The sequence below is a fragment of the Urocampus carinirostris genome, chromosome 16 (genome assembly GCF_059441175.1).
Source record: "Urocampus carinirostris isolate Australia breed hairy pipefish chromosome 16, RoL_Ucar_1.0, whole genome shotgun sequence".
NCBI classification, from domain to species: Eukaryota; Metazoa; Chordata; class Actinopteri; order Syngnathiformes; family Syngnathidae; genus Urocampus; species Urocampus carinirostris.
The window spans coordinates 28813408-28835688 of record NC_142364.1 but is presented as its reverse complement, the minus strand read 5'-3'; the positions used below and the strand labels follow the sequence as shown (position 1 = coordinate 28835688).

General features: G+C 38.7%; 1 protein-coding gene and 1 pseudogene across 2 annotated transcripts; one reads left to right on the top strand and one right to left on the bottom strand.

Moving 5' to 3' along the window:
* Positions 1-4053: 4053 nt before the first annotated feature.
* Positions 4054-21347, bottom strand: nars1 (asparaginyl-tRNA synthetase 1). 2 transcript variants are annotated; one of them, XM_088355846.1, is made up of 15 exons: positions 21159-21347; positions 18316-18398; positions 18073-18138; positions 16621-16713; positions 16380-16469; positions 16168-16246; positions 16006-16076; positions 15611-15697; positions 14079-14300; positions 12433-12632; positions 9937-10072; positions 9677-9790; positions 8589-8720; positions 6764-6895; positions 4054-4942 (listed from the first exon to the last, which is right to left on the bottom strand). In XM_088355846.1, the coding sequence occupies exons 1-15, from the start codon at positions 21178-21180 to the stop codon at positions 4811-4813; spliced, it is 1659 nt and encodes a 552-aa protein (XP_088211972.1). In that variant the 5' UTR covers positions 21181-21347; the 3' UTR covers positions 4054-4810. The 2 variants fall into 2 exon arrangements, with proteins under 2 accessions (XP_088211972.1, XP_088211971.1); XM_088355845.1 differs by having other exon boundaries at positions 21138-21346.
* Positions 19501-19630, top strand: LOC148350991 (U2 spliceosomal RNA; annotated as a pseudogene).
* Positions 21348-22281: the final 934 nt, after the last annotated feature.

Here is a 22281-nt window from a genome sequence, read left to right as displayed (position 1 = left end):
TATTCATTACACGTTTTACACTGGCGTGCCATATCTAATCTCGTTCTTTAAAATGTTTCACAACGTTGATATCAATGATAAATACATTTCTATTCTATTCTATTCCCCATCCATTATCTGCCCCGCTTATCCTCAGTAGGGTCGCAGGGTGCTGGAGCCCATTCCAGCTATCTTCGGGCAGTGGGCAGGGGACGCCCTGAACCGGTTGCCAGCCATTCGCAGGGCACATAGGGAGAGACAATTCGCTCGCTCATTCACACCTAGGGACAATTTGGACCGGAGGAAGCCCACACAAGCAAGCACGGGGAGAACATGCAAACTCCACACAGAGGTTCGATCTCATGACCCCAGAACTGTGTCGCACACGCGCTACCCACCGCGCCGCCTCGTTCCATTCTATTCTGTATTCTGTTACTTTCGATTTATGTTCTGTTCCGTTCAGTTCCATTCCATTCTATCATCACATTCTAAAAATCTACAGTATTAATATACCATTTGCTATTTTAAAAAGTTATGAATTGGGAACAGATTTTTCTGATGCTGAAATCGTATATATTGGTAACAAACCAGCTTGTGTTTGAGAACACAGAAGTAGAATATTTCTTTATTATTTTATTATTTATTTAAATCTTAACCAGCAAGACACCCTGGGTGCTCAGTCTCCCCAAAGCTTTGAACCTAAAATGGCCCCTGATTTTCTCTTACTCTTTACTTTTTTCTCCCATTTTTCATCTTTCATTTTTTGTGTCTTTATTCGTATTTTTCGATCTTTGTCAAAACCCCTCGACGTTAGGAAGGAATGGTGACCACAACTGCACCTTGAAATGTATGGATCCATTCAGGATGAAAACTTTGAGGTGAATTGTACCACTCGGTTTAGGTTAGATTATTAAAATGTGTCACTGAAAATATAGTCATGATTGCATGATTTCTCTATATTTCTATCATGATTTAATCATCAAATCATTATTTCGATGACCTATTTTTCGTTTGGTTGTAATAAATGCGCCATATGTTTATCCATATATTTGAATGGAGTATTTACTTCTTGTGGTATCATACCTGTCAAATTCGGCCAATTGCTTCCCTTATTATTATTTGCATTATTATGCAATAGTAACCCTTACAAACAAAAGGCAGCACCTATTTGCGTACAGCAAGACGGACTACGTAGAATAAAAATGAAGATTACAGCGCAAACAAGTTTATTTGCCAAATAAACAACCCAAAAATTATTTCAGCACTTGACATCTCAATTTTTCCATTCGTTCGGTGGTTACACTTTCTCAACTTTGTTCTAAGTGGTGTTCCATCCATGGTCTTCACCGTTTATCCTCAGAAGGGTCATGGAAATGCTGGAGCTCATCCCAGCATATTTTGGGCAAGGGGCAGGGGACACCCTAAACTGGTTTCCATCCAATCACAGGGTTTCCAGCCAGTCGCATTCTAAAAAATAAAGTAGACTACAACAAAATAATGAAATATTTATCTATCTATTAGCTGATAATGTGTGTCTCTGTATGCATGTGTCATTTCAGGCATTCAAAACCAGATTTGCAGACGTGCTGGAAACCAAGAATGCAAAGTTAGCAGCTATGACACTGCCGAAGTTTAAATTACGTCAGACACAGGAAAGGAAGGATAAATGCCAAGGAACCTCTGCTGGCAGAGTGCCGGAAAAGTGTCCATGAACCAGCAACCAGGTACCAACGCGCCAACACAAAACCTCAGTAGTTACTCCGCCATAGAGGATTTCTTTACCTTTAAAGATGAGGAGGACGTGTCTGCTTCTGCTGAAAGCCAAGTCACCAACTATTTCATGTCAGCAGCACAAGAGATGTACAGCCTAAATACATTTTCACTGAAAAGGCAAGTGTCACTTGAATTTAATGCAGCCACTTTGTCCAAAAATTTAGACCACTAGATAATGGTTTTAGCAGGTGGCGGAACACGAAGCGTTGTCAGACTACATTACTAACCTAAAGTTATGCAAAAAAATATTGAAAAGTTTCGAACAGGTGTCTCCGACCTTTTTCCAGGTGGAAGGCTACTTTGTTACTCTTTAGCGCAAAAGGGACCCAGTTTGATATGAATTTCTAAGATAGCAATTCAGCTAGATGGCTTGCTAAATATCTAAAATGTAGCTTGATAGCAAGTTAGAAATGTAACCGGGCACAAAAACTAAAAGGGAGCTAGATAGATTGCTATACAGTAATTCAAAATCCAACTAAATAGCCAGATAGAAAGCTAAAAAAATAGCTAGAAATGAGGCCAATATTAAAGCATGATAACTAGCAAAAAAAGATAAAATGTTAGCCGGATAGCATGTAGAAAGCTAACTAGATGGCTTGTTAAGTATCTAAAAATGTACAAAGATAGCTAGTGAAGGATTTTATATTCTACTTATTTGACTATAAGGGATTTTACAAATTACAGTTATTGAATACAATGATGTTTTAATAAACGCTCGGCATTGTTTAGAGCTGATATGAGTTTCATTTAGATGTGGCGGCGCCTTTTGGCGAGGAGGTGGTGAAGCCGGCACCTGATCCGCCCCATGGGAGGGGGCCTTCGTGACGCACCGGTCAGGCAAGGTTTCGACTAGGTGGAGGCCACGTGAGAAGTCAGCACGCCCTATGGGGGATGGCCGACGCGCCGGTTTTTGAAAAGACGTGGGCAGAAGACAGAAGGAAAGATCAGATCGGAGAATGAGACGGAGGCTCGACGAAAACTAATTAGACTAATTCGACAATAATTCGGCTAAATTCGATGGAATTTACTTAAATACCTTAAGAATATAAATCTGCCACCGTGAGGAAAATGCCGGTCTCTTGTCAATATTTTCCCTAAATAAAGAAACGAGGATGCATTTGTGGGAGAATGAAGTTTGCATTTGGTTAATGGAGTCAGATGACTATTTCGAACAATTTGGTAAATGATACATTGTTAATTTTTTTCTCTAACACTACATTACATTACATACATATACATTAGTTTAATACATGCATAGATTCTCATTCTATTCATGCAATTGCCTATAAATAAGTATCAATGCATGGATATTATTTCCCCCATGAAGCTCATAAACTGGAATTTGATTTTTTAAACTGATTATCATGGTATTACTATGTTACAACCAAGTTACTACTAAGTTGTCTAATGGGGTTAAATCCACTCACCACATTGGAGACCTCTGGTTTAGAGAATGCAACTATTATTTTAAGGACTTTTTTTTCCTCCCTTGGCTTTTTTTGTGCCCAATGACAACATACCAGGACAGGACACAGGTTAAATCATTGCTTTCAATTGCATTGCATTGGCTTCCTATGAAGTGTTATCAGAAATACAGCCGCAAAAGTTTAATAACCATTTCAAAATTTCCACTCAAGCTACAGACACAATGTACAGTATATCTGAAAAAGCTTCAGCGTCAATGTTGGCTTTTAAACGTATTCTTGATTACTTTTTTCTTTCCCCTGATGTTGCCATGGAATGGATGTTTTTTGTTTTATGTCTGTTAAGCACCTACAAACAACGGTTTCTTGCTAAACCTTATTGTATTTAAAATATATTTGGAGCAAAAGAAAAATAGGATGGTGTAATAATAGTCTGTGGTTTGCAATAATTTATGGTCTGTGCAGCCCTTTGAGACTTTGTGATTAAGGGCGTCATAAATAAACATGATTTGAAAACTACCCAGTAAATATGGCACGGTCATTATCAGGAATTTTTTTCTTTTAAGTTGACTTGTTAAAACTTGTAAAAGAATGTAATATTAACCACGTAATAACAAGGTGTACAAAGCAGGCCTTACAGCAAGTTAATGCCATACATCAATCGAATAATCTAGAGTGCTATGTTCATTGTATGGATAATTGGAAAGATTTGATCTTACTCTACAACACACTGCTTGTGCTTGTAAGTACTCACATTTACCAAATAATGCTTACCAATTTCTTTTATTCATTGTTAATGAACATTACAAGGCTGCCATGTCCTGGTTTCTATGAAATTAAAACAAATGTCAGCAACAAGCTTTTTACAACAACTCACTTGAGTGTTTGTATTATTTTATTTCAGACTCGTGCAATCCAATTTTCTCAGAAAAAAAAACAACACAGTTTTTGATACCACAAACATAATAACCGTAATCCCCTGATTCCCAGTAGCAGGCCAAGGCTTTTTGTTCATTTCCTTGCAGGACAGTCATCAAATGTTCTTAAGGACTCCAAAAACTATTGATGTAACTTCATTGATTTTAGGTTTCTTCAAGCTGTGGATACACATCAGCATTACCAATACCCGTGTAGAATGTGTATTTTCTTGCCTTGTTGCCTCTTGGACGGCCATACCTCATCTAGCAAATGTTTTATATTTAAACGGCATTTGATCTGTAAACAATGCAGACGTCAGGAAATGTTGACTTATTCTCCTTTGATACTTTCAAAGGAGTGGAAAATTGTAGAAGTAATTGACAGGAACACAACACTTTGTTGATTCTTATAGTTCTAACCCTACTGCAGAATAATTGAGTGTCAGTCACCACGTGGACAGAGCTAGAAAGCTTACATTTAAGGCAGGAATTGATAAAGCACAATTAGTAAAGCACGAGGACAGGTAACATGTATGCGCGCGATTAAGCTGATGGACTGTAATTAGGAGTCAGAAATGGTTTCTGAGCAACAGACTTGGGGTGATTGGGTCTCACTTTGGAACCAGTGATTAAAATTCTGCAGAGTTTGAGCCAATATCAATGTTTACATGATGGTTCAGGTGAGGGGAAAAAAGTTGAGTGCATCTAAGAGCCTGTTTAGGGCCGGCAGCGCTGGATGAATCTAGGGTAAAGACAGACGTCTCTGATGTGGTGTCTGTTCAGCAGCCAGGTAAGGAACCGTTCCAGACCGAGGCCGTAACCGCCGTGAGGACACGTGCCATACTTTCTCTGAACAGAGAGGCAAAAAAATGTCATTAGTAGGAAAACCGCTTCATTGCGTAGAGCGGTGCTCCTCAACCAATGTGCTTTAAGAAATTGTTCTGATCTACTGCAAGAAACTGTCCAAATTAATCCACTATGAATTCCAGACTACAGAGCGCACCTGATTAAAAGCTGCATGCTCAAATTTAAGAACAAAACTCAGTTCTGTCTTTGTACAAGCCGCATTGGATTTTAAACCCATAACGTTAAAACCAAATAAGTGTCTGTATGATGTCACCAGTCACTGAAACACATCATGCTGCATATTAGTGTAAAGCTTAGACTCCTGGGATTCATGATATGCTAACCATTACAGAATGTACTCGTCATAGAATCTAAAAAAATCGGCCAAAGTAAAAAACACAGTTGCAGAGGTTTTGTGGCTGTGAACTGGTTGTCTCAGAATTGCCATTTTTGGTAACGCATAGAAATCGAGAAAAATGTGTAAAATACAATTTTTAGTTTTTCAGATAGTGTTGAAATTTGAAAATGTCTTGCCTGTTTTCCAGCTAACATGCCTAGGCTACACTCATCTGCAGGCATTTGATTGAAAAAATAAAAATAAAAATCAGGTGAGCGAAAAAAAAATCTGTGTGTTCCAACTCAGATTACTGTGTCATTTTTCAGTTCTGCTTAAAGTTGTTTATGTCAAGTGTTTTTGGATCATGCGACTATCCAAGATGGCAATTACAAAGACGAGCACAAACTTGATCCTGCGACGAAAGAAAACGCAAATGAGGGCTGCTTCGCGTAAAATGTGAGCCCTACATTTCTAAAAGATAAAGCCAGGGCAACCACTGAGAATAATAGTGCCAGATAGCAACCCAGACGTGTCTTTTGTTGTCAGTTGTCGTTGACATGGTGATGTACCAAATTGCATTCACTGTTACCGTTCCTCCAGGGCGGTGTTTTTCAACCTTTTTTGAGCCAGAATATGTTTTTTACATTGGAAAAATTGTGCGGCACACCACTAACCAAAAATGCTAAAAAAATGACACTGAACAGTATGTTTAATTACAATATAATTTATAATACCCCCAGTTTTTACAGTACACACACTTGACAATGATATAATATTTGCAGAAAATGATTCATAAATGTTTTATAAAATTTTCAATTTTAAAAAGTGACATTGGATAATTTCTCACGGCACACATGATGATCTCTCACGGCACACTAGTGTGTCGCGGCAAAGTGGTTGAAAATCACTGCTCTAGGGTAAAGGAAACGTCAACGACCTGACATTAAGGCCGAAAGAGAAGTGTATGTAGCGTTTTGATAGATAACTTCCATTGCTGTTTATTTGGATATATAAATTCAGGAATTGATTTGTGAGTGAAAATGTTGTAAATGTTTAATTAAGTACAGTCAAACCTCCCTTTTGGCTCCTGTTAAGCATTAAATGAATAATGTGGCCAAAAACACGTACTAATTTATCCCGAAGAGCATGATTATCATTTCCAGACATCACCGCAGTGTATTGTATTAAGAGTGCTTGCATAGTGGAAAAAGGTAGCTCAATGTTTTCCTTGGTGCCGCCTCAAAAAAAAAAAAAAAAAAAAAAAAAAAAAAAAAAAAAAAAGCTGCATAGTATCTGAAGCTGCACTGTTTAAAATGTACACTAAATAAAACCAGTCGAGTATCCGTGCAGTGTTCCAATCGTCTGTAGAGTACCGTGCATTTCGGACATGTGAATTGAGACATTTAAAATGAAAGGTGCACTTTGGCAAGTCTAAGGTTGCGAAACCCTAAAGTAAAGGAAAAAACATTTAGAAAGCCATCCGGTACCTGATCCGTGTACCAGTAGTACGGAGTTGGGTCGATGCCTTCCCTCTTGTAGCCCTCCAAAAGTTCCTCTGAGTCCCAGATACGCATTGAGCCTCCAACAATCTCACCCACATTCGGCATCAAAACATCAACCTGTGAGGTGCAAGCATGTCAAGAGATTTAGGTTCGTATATACTCCCCAGAGTTGAGAATTTGTCATTTCTAACAATTAGTTGCCTTAAAGGTGATTTAGTTGTTTTATAGTTAATTTTGCCTCTCGGTACGATGAAATCTTAATTTTGGGTTCAACTGGATAAACTTATCACCAGTGTTGGGGTTACATTACAAAGGCAGGCGTTACTAGAACGCGAATACTTTTCTCTGTAACAAGTACTATAACACGTTATTAGATAGATAGATAGATACTTTATTCATCCCCGAAGGGAAATTCACATTTCCAGCAGCATCCCTGAGCTGAGAACAAACAATCGAGAACAATCGAAAATAACACGGGAGCTGCTGGAGTGGCTGCCATTCGTGACGGCGCCGGAAGAAACGATTCAATTTGAATCATGTACAAACAAACAAACAAAATATTTATGTTTCAATAAGTGGAATAGACAGTTATTTTCAAAGTAATGTGCAATTTTTGGGTGTCAGTCATCTCAGATTACTAATCTGAAGGGTTCACTGTTTCCACAGGTTCATATGCAGGTTTTCTTCATTATGTTTTATTATTTGGTTATGTTAAATAACATTCTAATCAAATTTAGTAACTCAACTGTTGTATGACTTTGAGTGTTACTGCATCACACGTTGAATGCAGATAACGAATTGAGTTGTTCTCAGACTGCGGAATCATTCTGCATCACTTATATTGTCACATACAACCCTCGAGCCACTATTATCAATGGGTGGGCATGTGTATGTCTACCTACAAAGTACAAAATACAGTTATGGTGGAGCCATCTCAAGGACAGAATACGAGGCCGCTAAATTTCTCCTCATGCAATTATTCTCCCTACTGGTTATTTGTATATTGTATTCTTTTGGCTTTATTATTGTACTGTTCTCAGCTCAGGGATGCTGCTGGAAATGTGAATTTCCCTTCGGGGATGAATAAAGTATCTATCTATCTATACTCTTATCCATATCAAATTTACAACTATAAAATACTCAAACCAGGGACGGTTTATTTGCACATATTTGGTTGTGGTTCACCAGTAAGAAATAGTAGGCAGCTTGTGGAGACAGGGGCGTGGCTTATACAGGAACAACAAACCAACTCAATCAATGGGGCAAACATAAGCACAGAATATTAAGTAGAAGTGTGCTGAGTTTTGATCCTTTTATTTACAAAACTATTTTGCATACCATGTTAGGAGGGAAAACATCTTGGACAGGACCCAGAAATGGAAAACAAGATCTTATACTGGTTTAAAGTACAAAGACAAATGAGTATTTCTGCAAAGTGTTCATTAACTAAAAGGACGCCCAAAGCCAAGAAATATGAAGGCTTCACTGCTTCCAAAGGTACATTTTTTCTTCAATTTCTTATATAATGGGTTAGCTTCTATGATAGTATAAAGGGTCATTTGTAACTAGTTACTTTTTGGAGGAAGTCACTACTTCTTGGTGTCAGTAATCTTGGGGGTAACAGTTACCTTTTAAATGAATTTACCAGGAACTGTAGCTAATTACTGTTTCTCAGTAACACGCCCAACACTCTCTATACCTCCCTTTTAAGTTTGCATTCAAAGTGCAAATTTTAGCTTGGATCCAAATAATTATCTTTTAGACTAGGCAGAGTTCAACACTTTTCAATGTAACGAATAATAATGCTTACCGACTCAGTGAGCCGCCGGTCCTCAGGGCAGCGCTGCATGTAGAAGGATTTGATCTCGGTTGGGAAGCGACAAAGAAGAATTGTTTCGTTGATGGCGTCTGTCATCAGCCTTTCTGGGGCTTCTGGGATGTCCTGAAAGACAAAAAGTATGAACAAAGGTTAGTTAAAAGGATGCCATAACTTGGCACTTTGTTACAAAGGAACAGCTGGCTGCAGAACTCACTTTGAGGGACACCGTGTAATATGTTGACCACCCGTTTTTGCTGTTTGATGTAGTGCAACCAAAAACAAGTGCTACAAAGCAGATTAAAACAATGGGAAAAACATTTTTTTGCCCAGCCTTTCAAAAGGTTTCTGGGGAACCCTTAGCAGCAATGATCGCAGCAAGGCTTTAGGGCTAGGACCTTAGCTTGGCCTTTTGGCTGAGAGTAAGTGTCCCGGCTCCTAGGCTTTGTAGCTTATTATGAACTGACCGATAACGGATAATGGATAATGAATAACGAAGATAGAACAATAACCCTTAAAAACCCCTTAGCAGCAATGTGGCACGCAAACACGTCCGTTCCCACTAGGTGCGCTACATGTTATGTACAATTAACACACATTTCTCTAAAAGTATTAAATCAATTTACAATATTAAAAAAATACCATGTGTATGATCATTAATTTATTTTTGTTTATTCCTTTTTTTAATGACTTTTTTTATGCCTTTTTTACCACTAATCCAGGAGGCAATAAACAATACACAATGTTTCTTTAGAGAAACTTGTATACTGTAATGCTTGAAATGATTCTTGTGGTAATTATGCAAATTGTGAATTTTCACTGACTCTGGCAGTGCTCAGTTCAAATTAGGCATGAATTATTTCATTGTACAGTTAAGTGTCCTCAGTCAAAAAGTACTGTATGTGAAAAGTAAAGTTTTGGTAGCTTAAAGCTTGAATTGAAATGACAGTAAATATCCATGACAAATTACAAAATATCTGGCAGTGGCATTAAACGATAACTGTGGTCATTTTATAGTTCTGAATTACAGATTTGCCAAAAGAGAAAAACATTTGATGTTTGCCTGTGTCATGCTTACTTACCTCTCCAAATTCATAGTAAGTGCCATCTTCCTTCTTGATGTCGTGTTCTTTAAGCCACTTGATGGCATCGGAGTAGTTCATCCTCTTAAATGGCCTTTTAGGTGGCTTGAATTCCTTAAAAAGGAAAGAACCGTTGATGGAATCATTAGCATGCTAATTCTACATACGGGTTAAATCAAGAATGTAAAATCAAAATGATCAATGTAAGAATTATTGGAATATAATCAATAAGGAATATTGCTGTTTATGGCTCTAGATACCGGGTTGATGTCATAGAGCAGTGGCGCAGCAGGAGATTTTAGCACTCTGTCCACAACGTCACAGACCAAATCCTCCAGTCTGTCCAGCAGATCGTCAAAAGTTATGAAGGGACATTCGGCTTCAACGTGTGTATACCTGCCAAGGGAATAACGATACATGGTAAAAGGTGAATTCACAATAAACAAGCATCACTTTGTTTGGCATGGTAACGCAGATTTAATGTACAGTGGAACCTCGGTTTTCGAACGCCTCTCAGTTCGAACAAATCGGTTCTCGACCAAAAATTTCGAGAAATTCTTGCTTCGCTTTTCGTTCAAAAAAATCGGGAGTTCGAACGCCGGTACGCTGCGTACGAGTGTAGATTGCCCCCACCCCTCGTGAAGAACTGTTGTCACTGCAACGCGCACTCCTTTTCTGTTTTTGTTTTTCAAAAGCGGTGAAGGGAGTGTTTTAGCCCCTAATTATGCCTCCGAAGAAGGTCGGTGCAAGCAGCAAAGTTGCTACAGGTAAAAAGAGAAGGGTAGTGCGTACAACTATTGCATTTGAGACTGGGAGGTCGGTGGTTCGCGCCCCGGCCGAGTCATTCCTAAGACTTAAAAAGTGGTCGGCGGCGCCCTCTGTTGGCTGCGGCTGCATCGGCTCGCTACAACGGGTCAGGTGCAATCGACATTTCGTTCTGTGTACATTGTTACACAGAATGACAATACAAGGAAATTATTATTATTATTATTATTATTTAAGAAAGAAATAATAGCAAAATATGAAGAAGATGTGCGAGTTTTCCTTCTTTCAGGAATATAGCATGGCTTCTGCCGACCGGTAAGAAATCCTATTCATAATTCTTTTCTTTATCCTTTGACCGCTCACCACTTGTTGTGGCGACCCAGGTGCTAAATGATGTGTAAACGACCTGATTTTTTTATTTTTACACGTTCATGTTAGCGTAATCTTTCGTACGGAAGATTACGCTAACGTACGATTAGCCTGGGTTAGCTTTACGTTAAATATTCAAGATAAACATTCAGGGTGTTGGAACGGATTAAAACAATTTTACATTACTTTTAATGGCAAAAAAACTGCTTCGGTGATCATACAAATCGGTTTTCGTACAAAGAAATGGAACGGATTATGGTCGAGAACCGAGGTTCCACTGTATCATATTTTCCGAACTATACCCCAAATTGGACATAAATAAGAAAGGAAAATATGGTGGATACAATTTGAAATGTATGTTTGTTTGACTTGTGGTAAGCATCTGTGGAGTTACCAAGCCAACAGGGTTTTTTTTTTGTGTTTTGTTTTTAGTTTTAGGCAACCTTCAAGGGTGATGGTTGAGGCCATTGTATGAACAAACAGAACAAAAGTCTACTTATTCAGGACGTCAATCACTACCAGGCAAAAAGGGGGATAATTGAGAGTGAAGACATCAAAGTAACCATTTACGAATGAATGAATAAATACATCTGTTTTTGTCGTGAAACCCGATTAATAATAGGAATTCACGTTCTATGAAATGAGTAATTTTAGAGTAAATGCTTTTTTTTATATGCAACCCTAGCTTACTTTACTTATACAACACAGAAGCTGTATGCAGGAAAGGTCAAAGCCAACTTTACTTCCTCAGAAGGCTGGCGTCCTTCAACATCTGCAAAAAGCTCCTACAAAATGTTCTATGAGACTGTTGTGGCAAGCGCCCTCTTCTATGCGGCAGCGTGTTGGGGAGGCAGCGCCAAGAATAAGGATGCCTCTCGTCTTAATAAACTGGTGAGGAAAGCGAGCTCTGTTGTGGGCACAGAGCTGGACAGCCTGAAAACAGTAGCTGAGAGACGGGCACTGAAAAAGCTGCGGTCAATCATGGACAATTCATCACATCCACTACACAGCATCATATCCAAACGGAAGAGCAGCTTTAGCGACAGACTTGTGTCACAGTCTTGTTCCACGGACAGACTGAGGGAGATTATTTCTTCCTCATGCCATGAGGCTCTTTAACTCCACCCGGGGAGTAAAAGCCCACATTAAACCACACCCCCACATTGCACATTACCGTATTTTTATTACAGTGTGTATTTTATGTAGCACTATCTAAATACTCTATATCAACACGTTACATTGGATATTTATGTATTATATTCCTTTTCCTTTATTATTGTTTTATTTTCAACACAAGGATACTGCTGGAAGTGTGAATTTCCCTATCTATCTATCCATCCATCTATCTTTTAATTCCACCCCCCTTAAAGTTCAAGGCGCCTTATTTATGAAAAATATATTGGACTATTTTTGGGCCGTATAACCTGGTGTGCCTTATAGAGTGAAAAATATGGTTAATCTTTGTTGTTTACAACCAACTCAACCAAAAGCAAAGATTGGATTGTAACTTAACATGTTTTTCTGGCTATATTTACGGGTTCACCTTAAGACTATGTCCTAAACAATGCCGAATAACAGTAAGCAAGCTACATTTCTTCCAGAGAACAAATAAGTGTCCTTACTCTGAGAGGTGTCTCCGGGTGCGGGACTGCTCAGCTCGGTATGACTGAGCAATGCAGAAGCTGTCGCCCAATGCAGGGATGCAAGTCTCCAGGTAAAGCTGGGAAGACTGTGTCAGGTATGCTTGCTCGCCAAAGTAGTTGAGGTTGAAGAGCGTTGAGCCGCCTTCCACCTGAGTCTGCACCAAAGTCGGAGGGAAAACCTACACAGCAAATAGAGAGATGTAATAAGACTTGTCCTTAAAGATGTACATTTTATTACAAACTTAGTTCGTTCTAAAATCGTGCTTGTAGATTAAATTACTTGTGAAACGAGCAAATTTTCCCGCTATGAAATAATTAAAAACAAATTGGTCCCCTCCAGTCCTCCTAAAACCATCCACGTGAACCCTGATCAAGCACATGAAAAATACAGTAATAAGATAAAACAGCAAATTTGGTAATACTTTCGCCTGGATATGACAAAAAGACAGTTTGAAGCAGACTTTGCATATGATAGTGGTAGCTTGGTGGGGAAAGAAGATTTAAAGATCACATTGGACAGTTTAACACAACAGGACTGACTCACCTCTGTAAAATTTAAGTAACGTTTAGACCGGTTTTGATGACATCCTTTATGGATATAATTTTTGTATATTTTGCTATTAAAGTGAGCTTGAGCGCTATGCCAGATGGTAACTGACAAACAAATTTGAAATTAAATGCATGTGGTCAAAAAAACAAAAAACAACAGTTAAAACGTTAAATCAACTTCATTCAGTAATTAATAGGTGGGGTGCGTCATTTGAGGTGTTTGAAAGTATAACATTTTCTTTAAGTATGTGGTAACGAGTTCAAAAAGCCCTTATACATTTTTCCACTGCACCCATGTGCTTTTATCTTACTGTTATCACTGCTGTTCCGGGAACTGCAACACATTAGGAGGCAGGCAAGGAGACAGGGAGGAGGGGTGGGGACCCATTTCATGCTCATTCCCGGGTTTTTTTTTGGTAGTGTACAATCGAAACTGGTAAAGGTAAGAATAGGCCAGTTTCATATGGATTCTAAACATCAACCCCAATCCCCAAAGAAAGAGTGTTTTAGATCTTGTGGAATGAGCTGACTGAGGCTGCAATCATGACTTTAGGCCAAAAAAATTACAGAAAAAAATAGCAAAATTTAAAGTAGCTCACACCACATTTAAGAAAAAAATATAACAATTATCCGATTAACGAACAGGCAGCACGGCAGCGCAGTGGTTAGCGCGTGTGCGACACAGTTCTGAGGTCATAAGATCGAACCTTCCTGTGTGGAGTTTGCATGCTCTCCCCTTGCTTGCGTGAGTTTCCTCCCGCATTCCAAAAACATGCATTTCGGATTTATTGGCCGGTACAAATTGTCCCTTGCTGTGAGTTGTCCGTCTCTGTGTGCCCTGCCCACTGCCCATAGATAGCTGGGATGGGCTCCAGCACACCTGCGACCCTACTGAGCATAAGCGGTGCAGATAATGGATGGATGGGTGAATATTCAACTGATTGCTTCAGTAATCGGTGACTAGTCGGCTATTAAAAGAGTTGTAAGTTGCTGTCCGTGGTATGGGAAAGGTGGCCTACCACTACTCTAAGATATTCAACGATAAATTAGGCTACCTTTTTAAAAATGTTTGTCACCTCATAATAGCCTCGGCTGAAGAAGTGCTCCCTGAAGCATTGCGTGACCGTAGATCGGACTCTGAGGACCTTGGATACGTTCTCTCCTCTGATCATCATGTGGCGGTTGTTAAGCTGGACGTCCACATCGGACTCCTCGTTCAAGATGTTGTCGGCCCCGCCTGCTGGTGCTAGGCCAATCAGCTCCCAGAAGTCGCAGTGGAGTTCATGGCCTCCTGGTGCCTAGAGAGAGTAATGGAAGCTTACCTTTTTTAAAATCTGCTATGTGAAAATGCAGCAGAGCTATTCTGTTTGTATTAAGTGCATTCATTTTCTGAAATCCTCTGGTGATTTGCAAATCAAATCCACAAATTTGATAAAGCTGGAAAATCACTGCCTTATTTTATTGGCTATTGTGTTTGTGATTCAAAACAATTTACTGCATTTTAAAAATCATGACCTTAAGTGCAGCCCCAACTGTCATAAGCCAAAAAAAACACACCCTTGGCTCTACTTCCAGAAACTAAAACGTTTTTGTCATGCATGCTATATTTCAAGAGTCTCTTTTTCGTTTCATTTACAACAATATTAATCAGATGAATGTCTCCAAAACATATTATTGGAGAGACTACAGCTGGGTTTTGGCAACCCAAAATCTTGAAAGAGCCATATTGGGCCAAAAAAACAAACAAAAACGTACGCTTAGAGATGCAAAAAATGAACAACTTTATATAAGTCTTACAAGGAATGCAATACATATTGTGTGTGTATATATATATATATATATATATATATATATATATATATATATATATATGAAACCGTTTTGCATGTTTGTGTCATGTTGGTCCGCCTACAAAAAACATAAATTTTCCATGATTAAACATATTTAAAAAAGCGCCAGGCGGTGCTAAAGAGAAACTTGGAGCTCCACAGCCGCTTGTTGCTGACACCCAGACTAGATCATTATTTAATCAAATACCCACTTTGGTTGTTGGTAAGATATTAAATGACTTAAATAACAACTATAATATTGACATATAGATATTGCAGAAAGAGCATGCACACTAATATGGGTGTGGTAAAGAAAAATACAACTCTCTAAAGATTACACAAGTGTTTTAATACCAAATGCCACACATGCCTTGGCCCAAAAAATATTGTCACTCATTCTCAAGTGGCTTTATCTTAGCTATACACATTGGTAGCCAAATATATAATAAATAACTATAAAAATGCTACATCGAGCAAACATAACATTTGGCCAAGAACAGTCATAGGGGTTTTTACTTCTAGAGAAAATCAAAATATACAATAAAATGAACAATAAATGCTTAGAATCTTCCATTAAGTTGTGTTGGATGACCAGTTTAAGGTCTCTAATAAATATATATAAAGATATATATTATATATTATTTTTTTTCCCCCCAGGACAATAAATTAATATTTGTTTTTGAAATTTATTGTGCACACCAATTTTAAATTACACTATTACACACTAGAAAGCAAGAGTTTTTATTTCTATTCATGTATGCATTAACAGCCATGTTTACCTGTTTTCCTTCAGGAACTGGTGTCACAGTCCCATAAAGCGCCACACTGCTCTCCGTGGACAACAATATTCCGTTATAACATTGGCACTGAAGACGAAAAAAAAAAGACAAGTGAGTTGGTAGACGCAAAGCAGAAACACTGTGAAATAAAGGAAAATAAATTACCAATGGGAACTTAGTAGGACAAAAAGTGCCAAATTAAATACATAACACACCATTAAATATTTAGGTAAACAAATGTGATGTGAAATAATTTAATATTCCATTTAGTAAATACATTTAGCATTTAAAGATCCAATAGATAATTGTTTTATTACACATTTAAAAATATAACCTTTTATGTATATTAAATGTAATTCATGGTTTGCTGATTAACTTGATATTTTCTGTTTTACCAGTTTATCAGACAGTACACACTGCAGAAAACCAGTTCCATCTCTCAGCACGATAAACATCAGATTTTTCCCTGTGAAAAAGATGCAATTAAATTTAATTAAAATGGGTCAAATTCATGGAAATCAGTGACAATCCATCCACATGACTTGAAATGGGCTAACCTTGTCGCCTGAGGCGATGAACCCATCCAAACACCTTGACTCTTTGACCTCTTTTGGGTCCTAGACCAATGATTTTGACCTGCACAAACAAGAAGGAGAGATTAATTGAAGTTGAAGGAAATCTGGCATTAAATTGTTGCTTTTTACATCAACCTCCCTCTTATCAAAAGTCATAAAGGTGGATTGAAAAATTACAAAGGCAAATAACTTACAGTCTCCGGATCAGGCAAACTGGGGTCTTTTTCAATAATGATTTTCTTGGCTTCTTCCAGGTTCTTCTCTCTCCTTTCATTGTCTTCCGCCTGGAAAACAAAACAAAGGAACACGAGTCAGACTACAGAAGATAAAAAGAGTAGGAACATAGAAAAAAAACAAGAATACAGAAAAACAAAAGGCAGAGACTAAGATGAAAAAAAAAGGGTATTGCAACAACTCATGTGAGGAGACACACACCTCTTTCTTTTCTTTGGATTCATTCTTAGCTTGCTCGCGGTTAAAAGCTTTCTTTGCATTCTTCATCTGTGTCTTTGAAATTTCTACCCAGCGCTAAAAAAAAACAACAACAAAAAAAAAGACACCAAAAATACAGACATTTATCACAAGTAGTCAATTACACGCAAATAGTATTCATTCTTAATAGCATATATTTTGAACAGTTGCAGAAAAAAATACATTCAGTTGTTGTGTCAATCTTAGAAATTCCCCATTTCACTTAACTGACTTCAGCACATATTTAAGCAATAAACAAACTAAAGGCTAAATCATGCAAACAATTTCACTGGCACATTTCTAAGTGTCACTGCTTCATTGAATCAGTCACTTCTCAAAGTGAGGCAAGGCACACCAGTGTCAATTGAACATGTGAGGCCAAAAGATTTTTATTCGCTGAAAAGCAGAAAATAAGAGACTGAAAAGCCATAAACATGTGTGGGTTGATTCACTTTAGCAAAATTAATGATATCCAAATGTTCTCCATGTCATACAAGATACAGCCTAATCATTAATTGTTCTCCATTGTGCATTGTTTTGATTTTTTTTCAACTATTCTTTCGAATGGGTCACACTGTGGCACTTGTATCCAGATGATGTCATCATCATTTTCCTAGTCATCAGGCTGCCAAGCACTTAGGTCGATAGACTTGCCCGGATATGCAGCCAGACGACTGGCAGTGCTGATATAGCCGTTGTTTGAAATGGTACTTTGTCTCCATCTTGCGGTGGAATGTTTATACGATTTTATTAAAAAAAAAAAAAAAGAATTTAAGGGGAAAACCGTAGTTTCTGTGATGGCACCGTATCACCGTAGAGGGTTAAAGAAAACCGTACTCATTACAGCAAAACCGTAGTACTTGGCAGGTATGGGTCTCACATGAGGTAATCCCCTTTCCAGGACGACTAGGCTGCAACAGATGTTGCAAAGGAATATTTGAGACTTTTTGTGATTAAGGGCGTAACAAATAAATATGACTTGACTGAGTGCAAAGAACATGCCCTGCTCGACCTCCATCTGTCCTTCAAGTATGATTCGACTTGATGCTGGCCACTCGTGAGCTTGAAGGCTAAAATGCTTTTCATTATTATATCAATGCTTACTCGACATTTCAGAATTTTTTCATGTGATGTTCACCATGTGAAACCACAACTGTTTAATTTCAACAGCATGTAGCAGTATTATTAAGGCTAATCAGGTGTACAATGAAATGACAAAAACAAATAATCAATCTGCTGAATTCATTTTTCCATAAACAGAATATTTTATAGAAAAATGTGATTTGACTAGTGGAGGCAGATAAGACAAATTATAAGGGAAACCTTTGCATTGACATTTTAGGATTATCCTGCTTCAAGTTATCCACTTTCCTGAGGTCAGTTTGAACTAATGAATTTAAAAAAATATCACACAACCTCATCTTCTTTCTGTGAGTCTACGTAGATTTTAGGGAATGGTTCTTTGCCAATGAAGAGCAGAGCCTGTTAGGATATAAAAACAAAATCACATATAATGGTTAAAAAATTGATATTTTATACCTGTAAAAATATCACTAGGTTTATGAAAAACACAAATCCATTTAAATGCACACAGTGAATGTACTTGAGTCACGTTCAGTTCATACATTGGTGAAAATGATGACTTGGACATATCCTTACCTTGAGAGGTGTCTTAAAGGGTTTCTGCTCAGACCCATCTCCATCCTGGTCGTTGCCACATTTGTCCGAAACATACACTTCCCCTTAAACACAAGTATAGTAATTAAAAACACATCTATGCACAACTCTTTCTTTTGGATTAACAATAAATCATAGAATCGTTTTATTTCTCTCAAAAGATAGAAGTGAATTTATTCCGAGCAGTTAAATGACTTGAAAATCTTCCTCTTAGGATATTAAAAGAAATATGTAAATGCCCACAATTACAAAAACAAGTTCATCAACTAGCTAACAAATATAATACTCCAACATTAATATCTGCAATTTGTATATATCCAAGTAATGCATAAAAAGTATAAAGGCTTCATTTGATCACAGATCTTATTTTAACCCTTATGTTGTGTTAAGAAATGGCACCGCTAACCATTGTTAGCTCGTCGATTTTGTAAATGGAGTATCGCTTAATATAGTTAATACTACATCCGATCTATCTGTCTACCCTGGTCATATCCCTCGAGAGGGGTGACCGACAGAAAGACAAACACATACACAAAAACAAAGAAAATAAAAATAGGGAAAAAGTAGCAAAAAAAAACACAGACAAAAATGTTTTGGGACCATGGCCAACCCAAATGCCCAAACACCCAAACAAGTTAAGCACCTCGGCCCTCAAGTTGGTCATGCTTTCTTCCCTCCAGATGAAACAGGACACAGGAAAGCGGCCCTGTCACTCGGGTCAGGGTGACAAAACACACTCTTCTGTTCAACAGCAGGGCCCGACAGCTTTTACTGGTTTACCCCTGCCGCATCATACAGGTGCCCTGCCCATCCCTTAAAACGCGTCTAAACATCCCACAATCCTTTTTCAACACCTCTCCACTCATTCCTATTACCAACATACTACATCCTAACAACCAATATATTGATCCAAATCCATAGACCCCAATTGTAATTTGTTTGTATGGCCCCTGAGAAGCATCAGATATTACATTTCATAACCTTGAAACGGGTCACTGGAGACCTTAACATGTCATTAGGGTTAAATCTAACAATACCTAGAGAGGCAAACGGGCGAGGAACCTAAAGTCAAGGGTCGGCATGTGGCGGTTGGGCCAGTTAAAAAAAAGCTGTGCCGCAATTATGAAATTCACGGTTAGCTGTGGTTCTGATTTAATTGAGGAACTTACAGCTCTAGATTTGTGAACCATGTGCTGTAAGTTTGATTTTTGCTATCCGGAGATGGAATAAGAGCCTGCTCTGTCCACTCCACGCATCGGCTCGGTATTGCAGTACCTCCGGGAACGGTGCATTGGCACTGATCGCTGCATGGCTCTGTGGCTAGGACCTTGACTCGGCCCCTTGGCTTTGTAGCGTATTATGATTTGACCGATAACGGATAATGGATAATTGATAAAGAATATAAAACAATAAACCTTACAAAATCCCCCCCATTTAGATATAAATGAAAAAAAATACTAACTAAAATGGACAACATATTTTTTTTTTTTTGAACTATTTTAGTGACACTTTTAACAGCAATTAAACACATTCACAATTTCATGATATCATATTCTAACAATGGGCAGCACGGTGGCGCAGTGGTTAGCGCTTGTGCGGCACAGTTCATGTCATGGGAACCTGTCGTGGGTTCAAATCCAGCTCCAGACTTCCTGTGCGGAGTTTGTATGTTCTCCCCGTGCTTGCGTGGGTTTCCTCCGGGCACTCCGGTTTCCTCCCACGTTCCAAAAACATGCATTTCAGGTGAATTGGCCGGTCCAAATTGTCCCCGTGTGCCCTGCGATTGGCTGGCAACCAGTTCAGGGTGTCCCCTGCCCACTGCCCAGAGATGGCTGGGATGGGCTCCAGCTCCCCCGCGACCCTAATGAGGATAAGCGGTACGGCTGATGAGATGAGATTCTAACAATTCCCTGCGACTGGCTGGCAACCAGTTCAGGGTGTCCCCTGCCCACTGCCCGATGATTGCTGGGATGGACTCCAGCACCCCCCCATACTAAGGATAAGCGGTGCAGCTAATGGGACGAGATGAGATATTCTAACAATATGAGGTTTGAACAATTTTTATCGACACTTTTAACAGCAATTAAACACATTCACAATTTCACCATATCATATTCTAACAAGGTTTCTGGAGGTAAAGTGAAAGTGTGACATTCTGCCTTTACTCTTTATTTCCGCCAAAGCTTTGTTCTTGTTTGATCTCTCTGATTTCATCATTAAATTCGATCCCCTTGCTGTGCACCGTGGGAGTACATACTGCTAGCTGCAGCAAAAAAAAAGCTTAACCGCACCCTTTTAAGGTTCTATGCAAAGATGAATGACAGCATAGGGGAAACTGCGTCGTGCACGAAAAGCCAAAACGTTGTTGATGACGTGACGGTGAATGTCAAATAATACTAAACATTCCGTGTAAAGTGGTTCGATAAGACGTCTCTTAATGCAGTGTAAAACATAAAACAACGATATAATATACAGTACATTTGAGAGTAACGTCGTTTGTTTGAAAACCCTCGCGTAATATGGTGTCATGATAATACGGGAATGCATTTGACTGACGAATACAATGTAGCAAAAGGTGTGACGATTACCATTACACATCATTTTCACAAGTATGTTTAAAAATCAATGTAACACGATAGCGCATAAGACATACGTGATTTTAAGCGTGAGTGAGTTAAAAATGTACGAGAGCTTGGAAAGTCCTAGCATGCTGGCGACTGATGCAACCGGCATTTGCACACATGTCATCTGGCTAGGCAGCTAATAGACTTAGCGCATTGGCTTTCTTTGATTTGGTTGCTTACCGACAGACAATTGGTCCACACCTTTGATTATATCCGTCGCCATATCAGTGTGGGTACTTCTCTAGTCACCTATTTTAATTTAAAAACACACACACACACAGAGCAAGAAACAGGTGCCGATGCTCAATCCGCCCCGTCGAAGTGTCAAAATTTAGGGTATAGACTGGTCCAGACACACACATTTATTCCAAAGAAACATTTCCTCAGTGAGTCGAAGAAGACTGCTGCTGATTGGACTGCTGAAAAGGCAATTCAATACCCGCAGATTCAATTGGTGATTTTTTAAGAGGCGCGGTCACGTGAAAGGAAGTTGCTATTGTTACACTGAATAAATAATCGGCGTACAGTTTGCATGTCATTTATTTATTGATAAATGCTATTTCACAACTCTCCAACTCAGCTAATTGCTCTCCTTATTGCCGATTATAATTCCCCTTGTTAAGCGATAATAAACTTTATATTAATAACATGGCACTTGATTACTCACATTAGAGACTTAGTAGACTAAAAAGATAATTTGTGTAAACAACTTTTATCTTATTTACAAAAAAAACCCACCGCAAAACATGTTTTAGTATATTCGTTCTTTCTCCACTTCCAGAAAATGTATTGTTACTTATTTTAAATTTCATTTTTCCCCTTGTACAAAAAAAATATTTAACGTTGAACACAAATTGAAATAATTAAAAAAAAACTATAAAATACAAGTAAAACGTATAGGGTGAAAGGTATGTTATCCATCTATTATCTTCGTTCTGTAAAGCAGAATTTCAGTTTCAAACAAGAGAATGTCTCAAAAGTAGGTACATATTTATCTCATCTCATCTCATTAGCCGTACCGCTTATCCTCAGTAGGGTCGCGGGGGGCTGGAGCCCATCCCAGCAATCATCGGGCAGTGGGCAGGGGACACCCTGAACTGGTTGCCGGCCAATCGCAGGGCACACAGGGACAGACAACTCATTCGCTCATTCACACCTAGGGACAATTTGGACCGGCCAATTCACCTGAAATGCATGTCTTTGGAATGTGGGAGGAAACCGGAGTGCCCGGAGGAAACCCACGCAAGCACGGGGAGAACATACAAACTCCGCACAGGAAGTCTGGAGCTGGATTTGAACCCACGACAGGTTCCCGAGACATTAA

Coding starts and splice junctions, on each gene's coding strand:
- nars1 (XM_088355845.1), bottom strand. CDS start 21,180: ATGGCGACGGATATAATCAAAGGTGTGGACCAATTGTCTGTCG. Junction 18,139..18,315: donor CCTTTAAGACACCTCTCAAG/GTAAGGATATGT, acceptor ATATCCTAACAG/GCTCTGCTCTTCATTGGCAA. Junction 9,791..9,936: donor TGCTCTATGACATCAACCCG/GTATCTAGAGCC, acceptor TTCCTTTTTAAG/GAATTCAAGCCACCTAAAAG.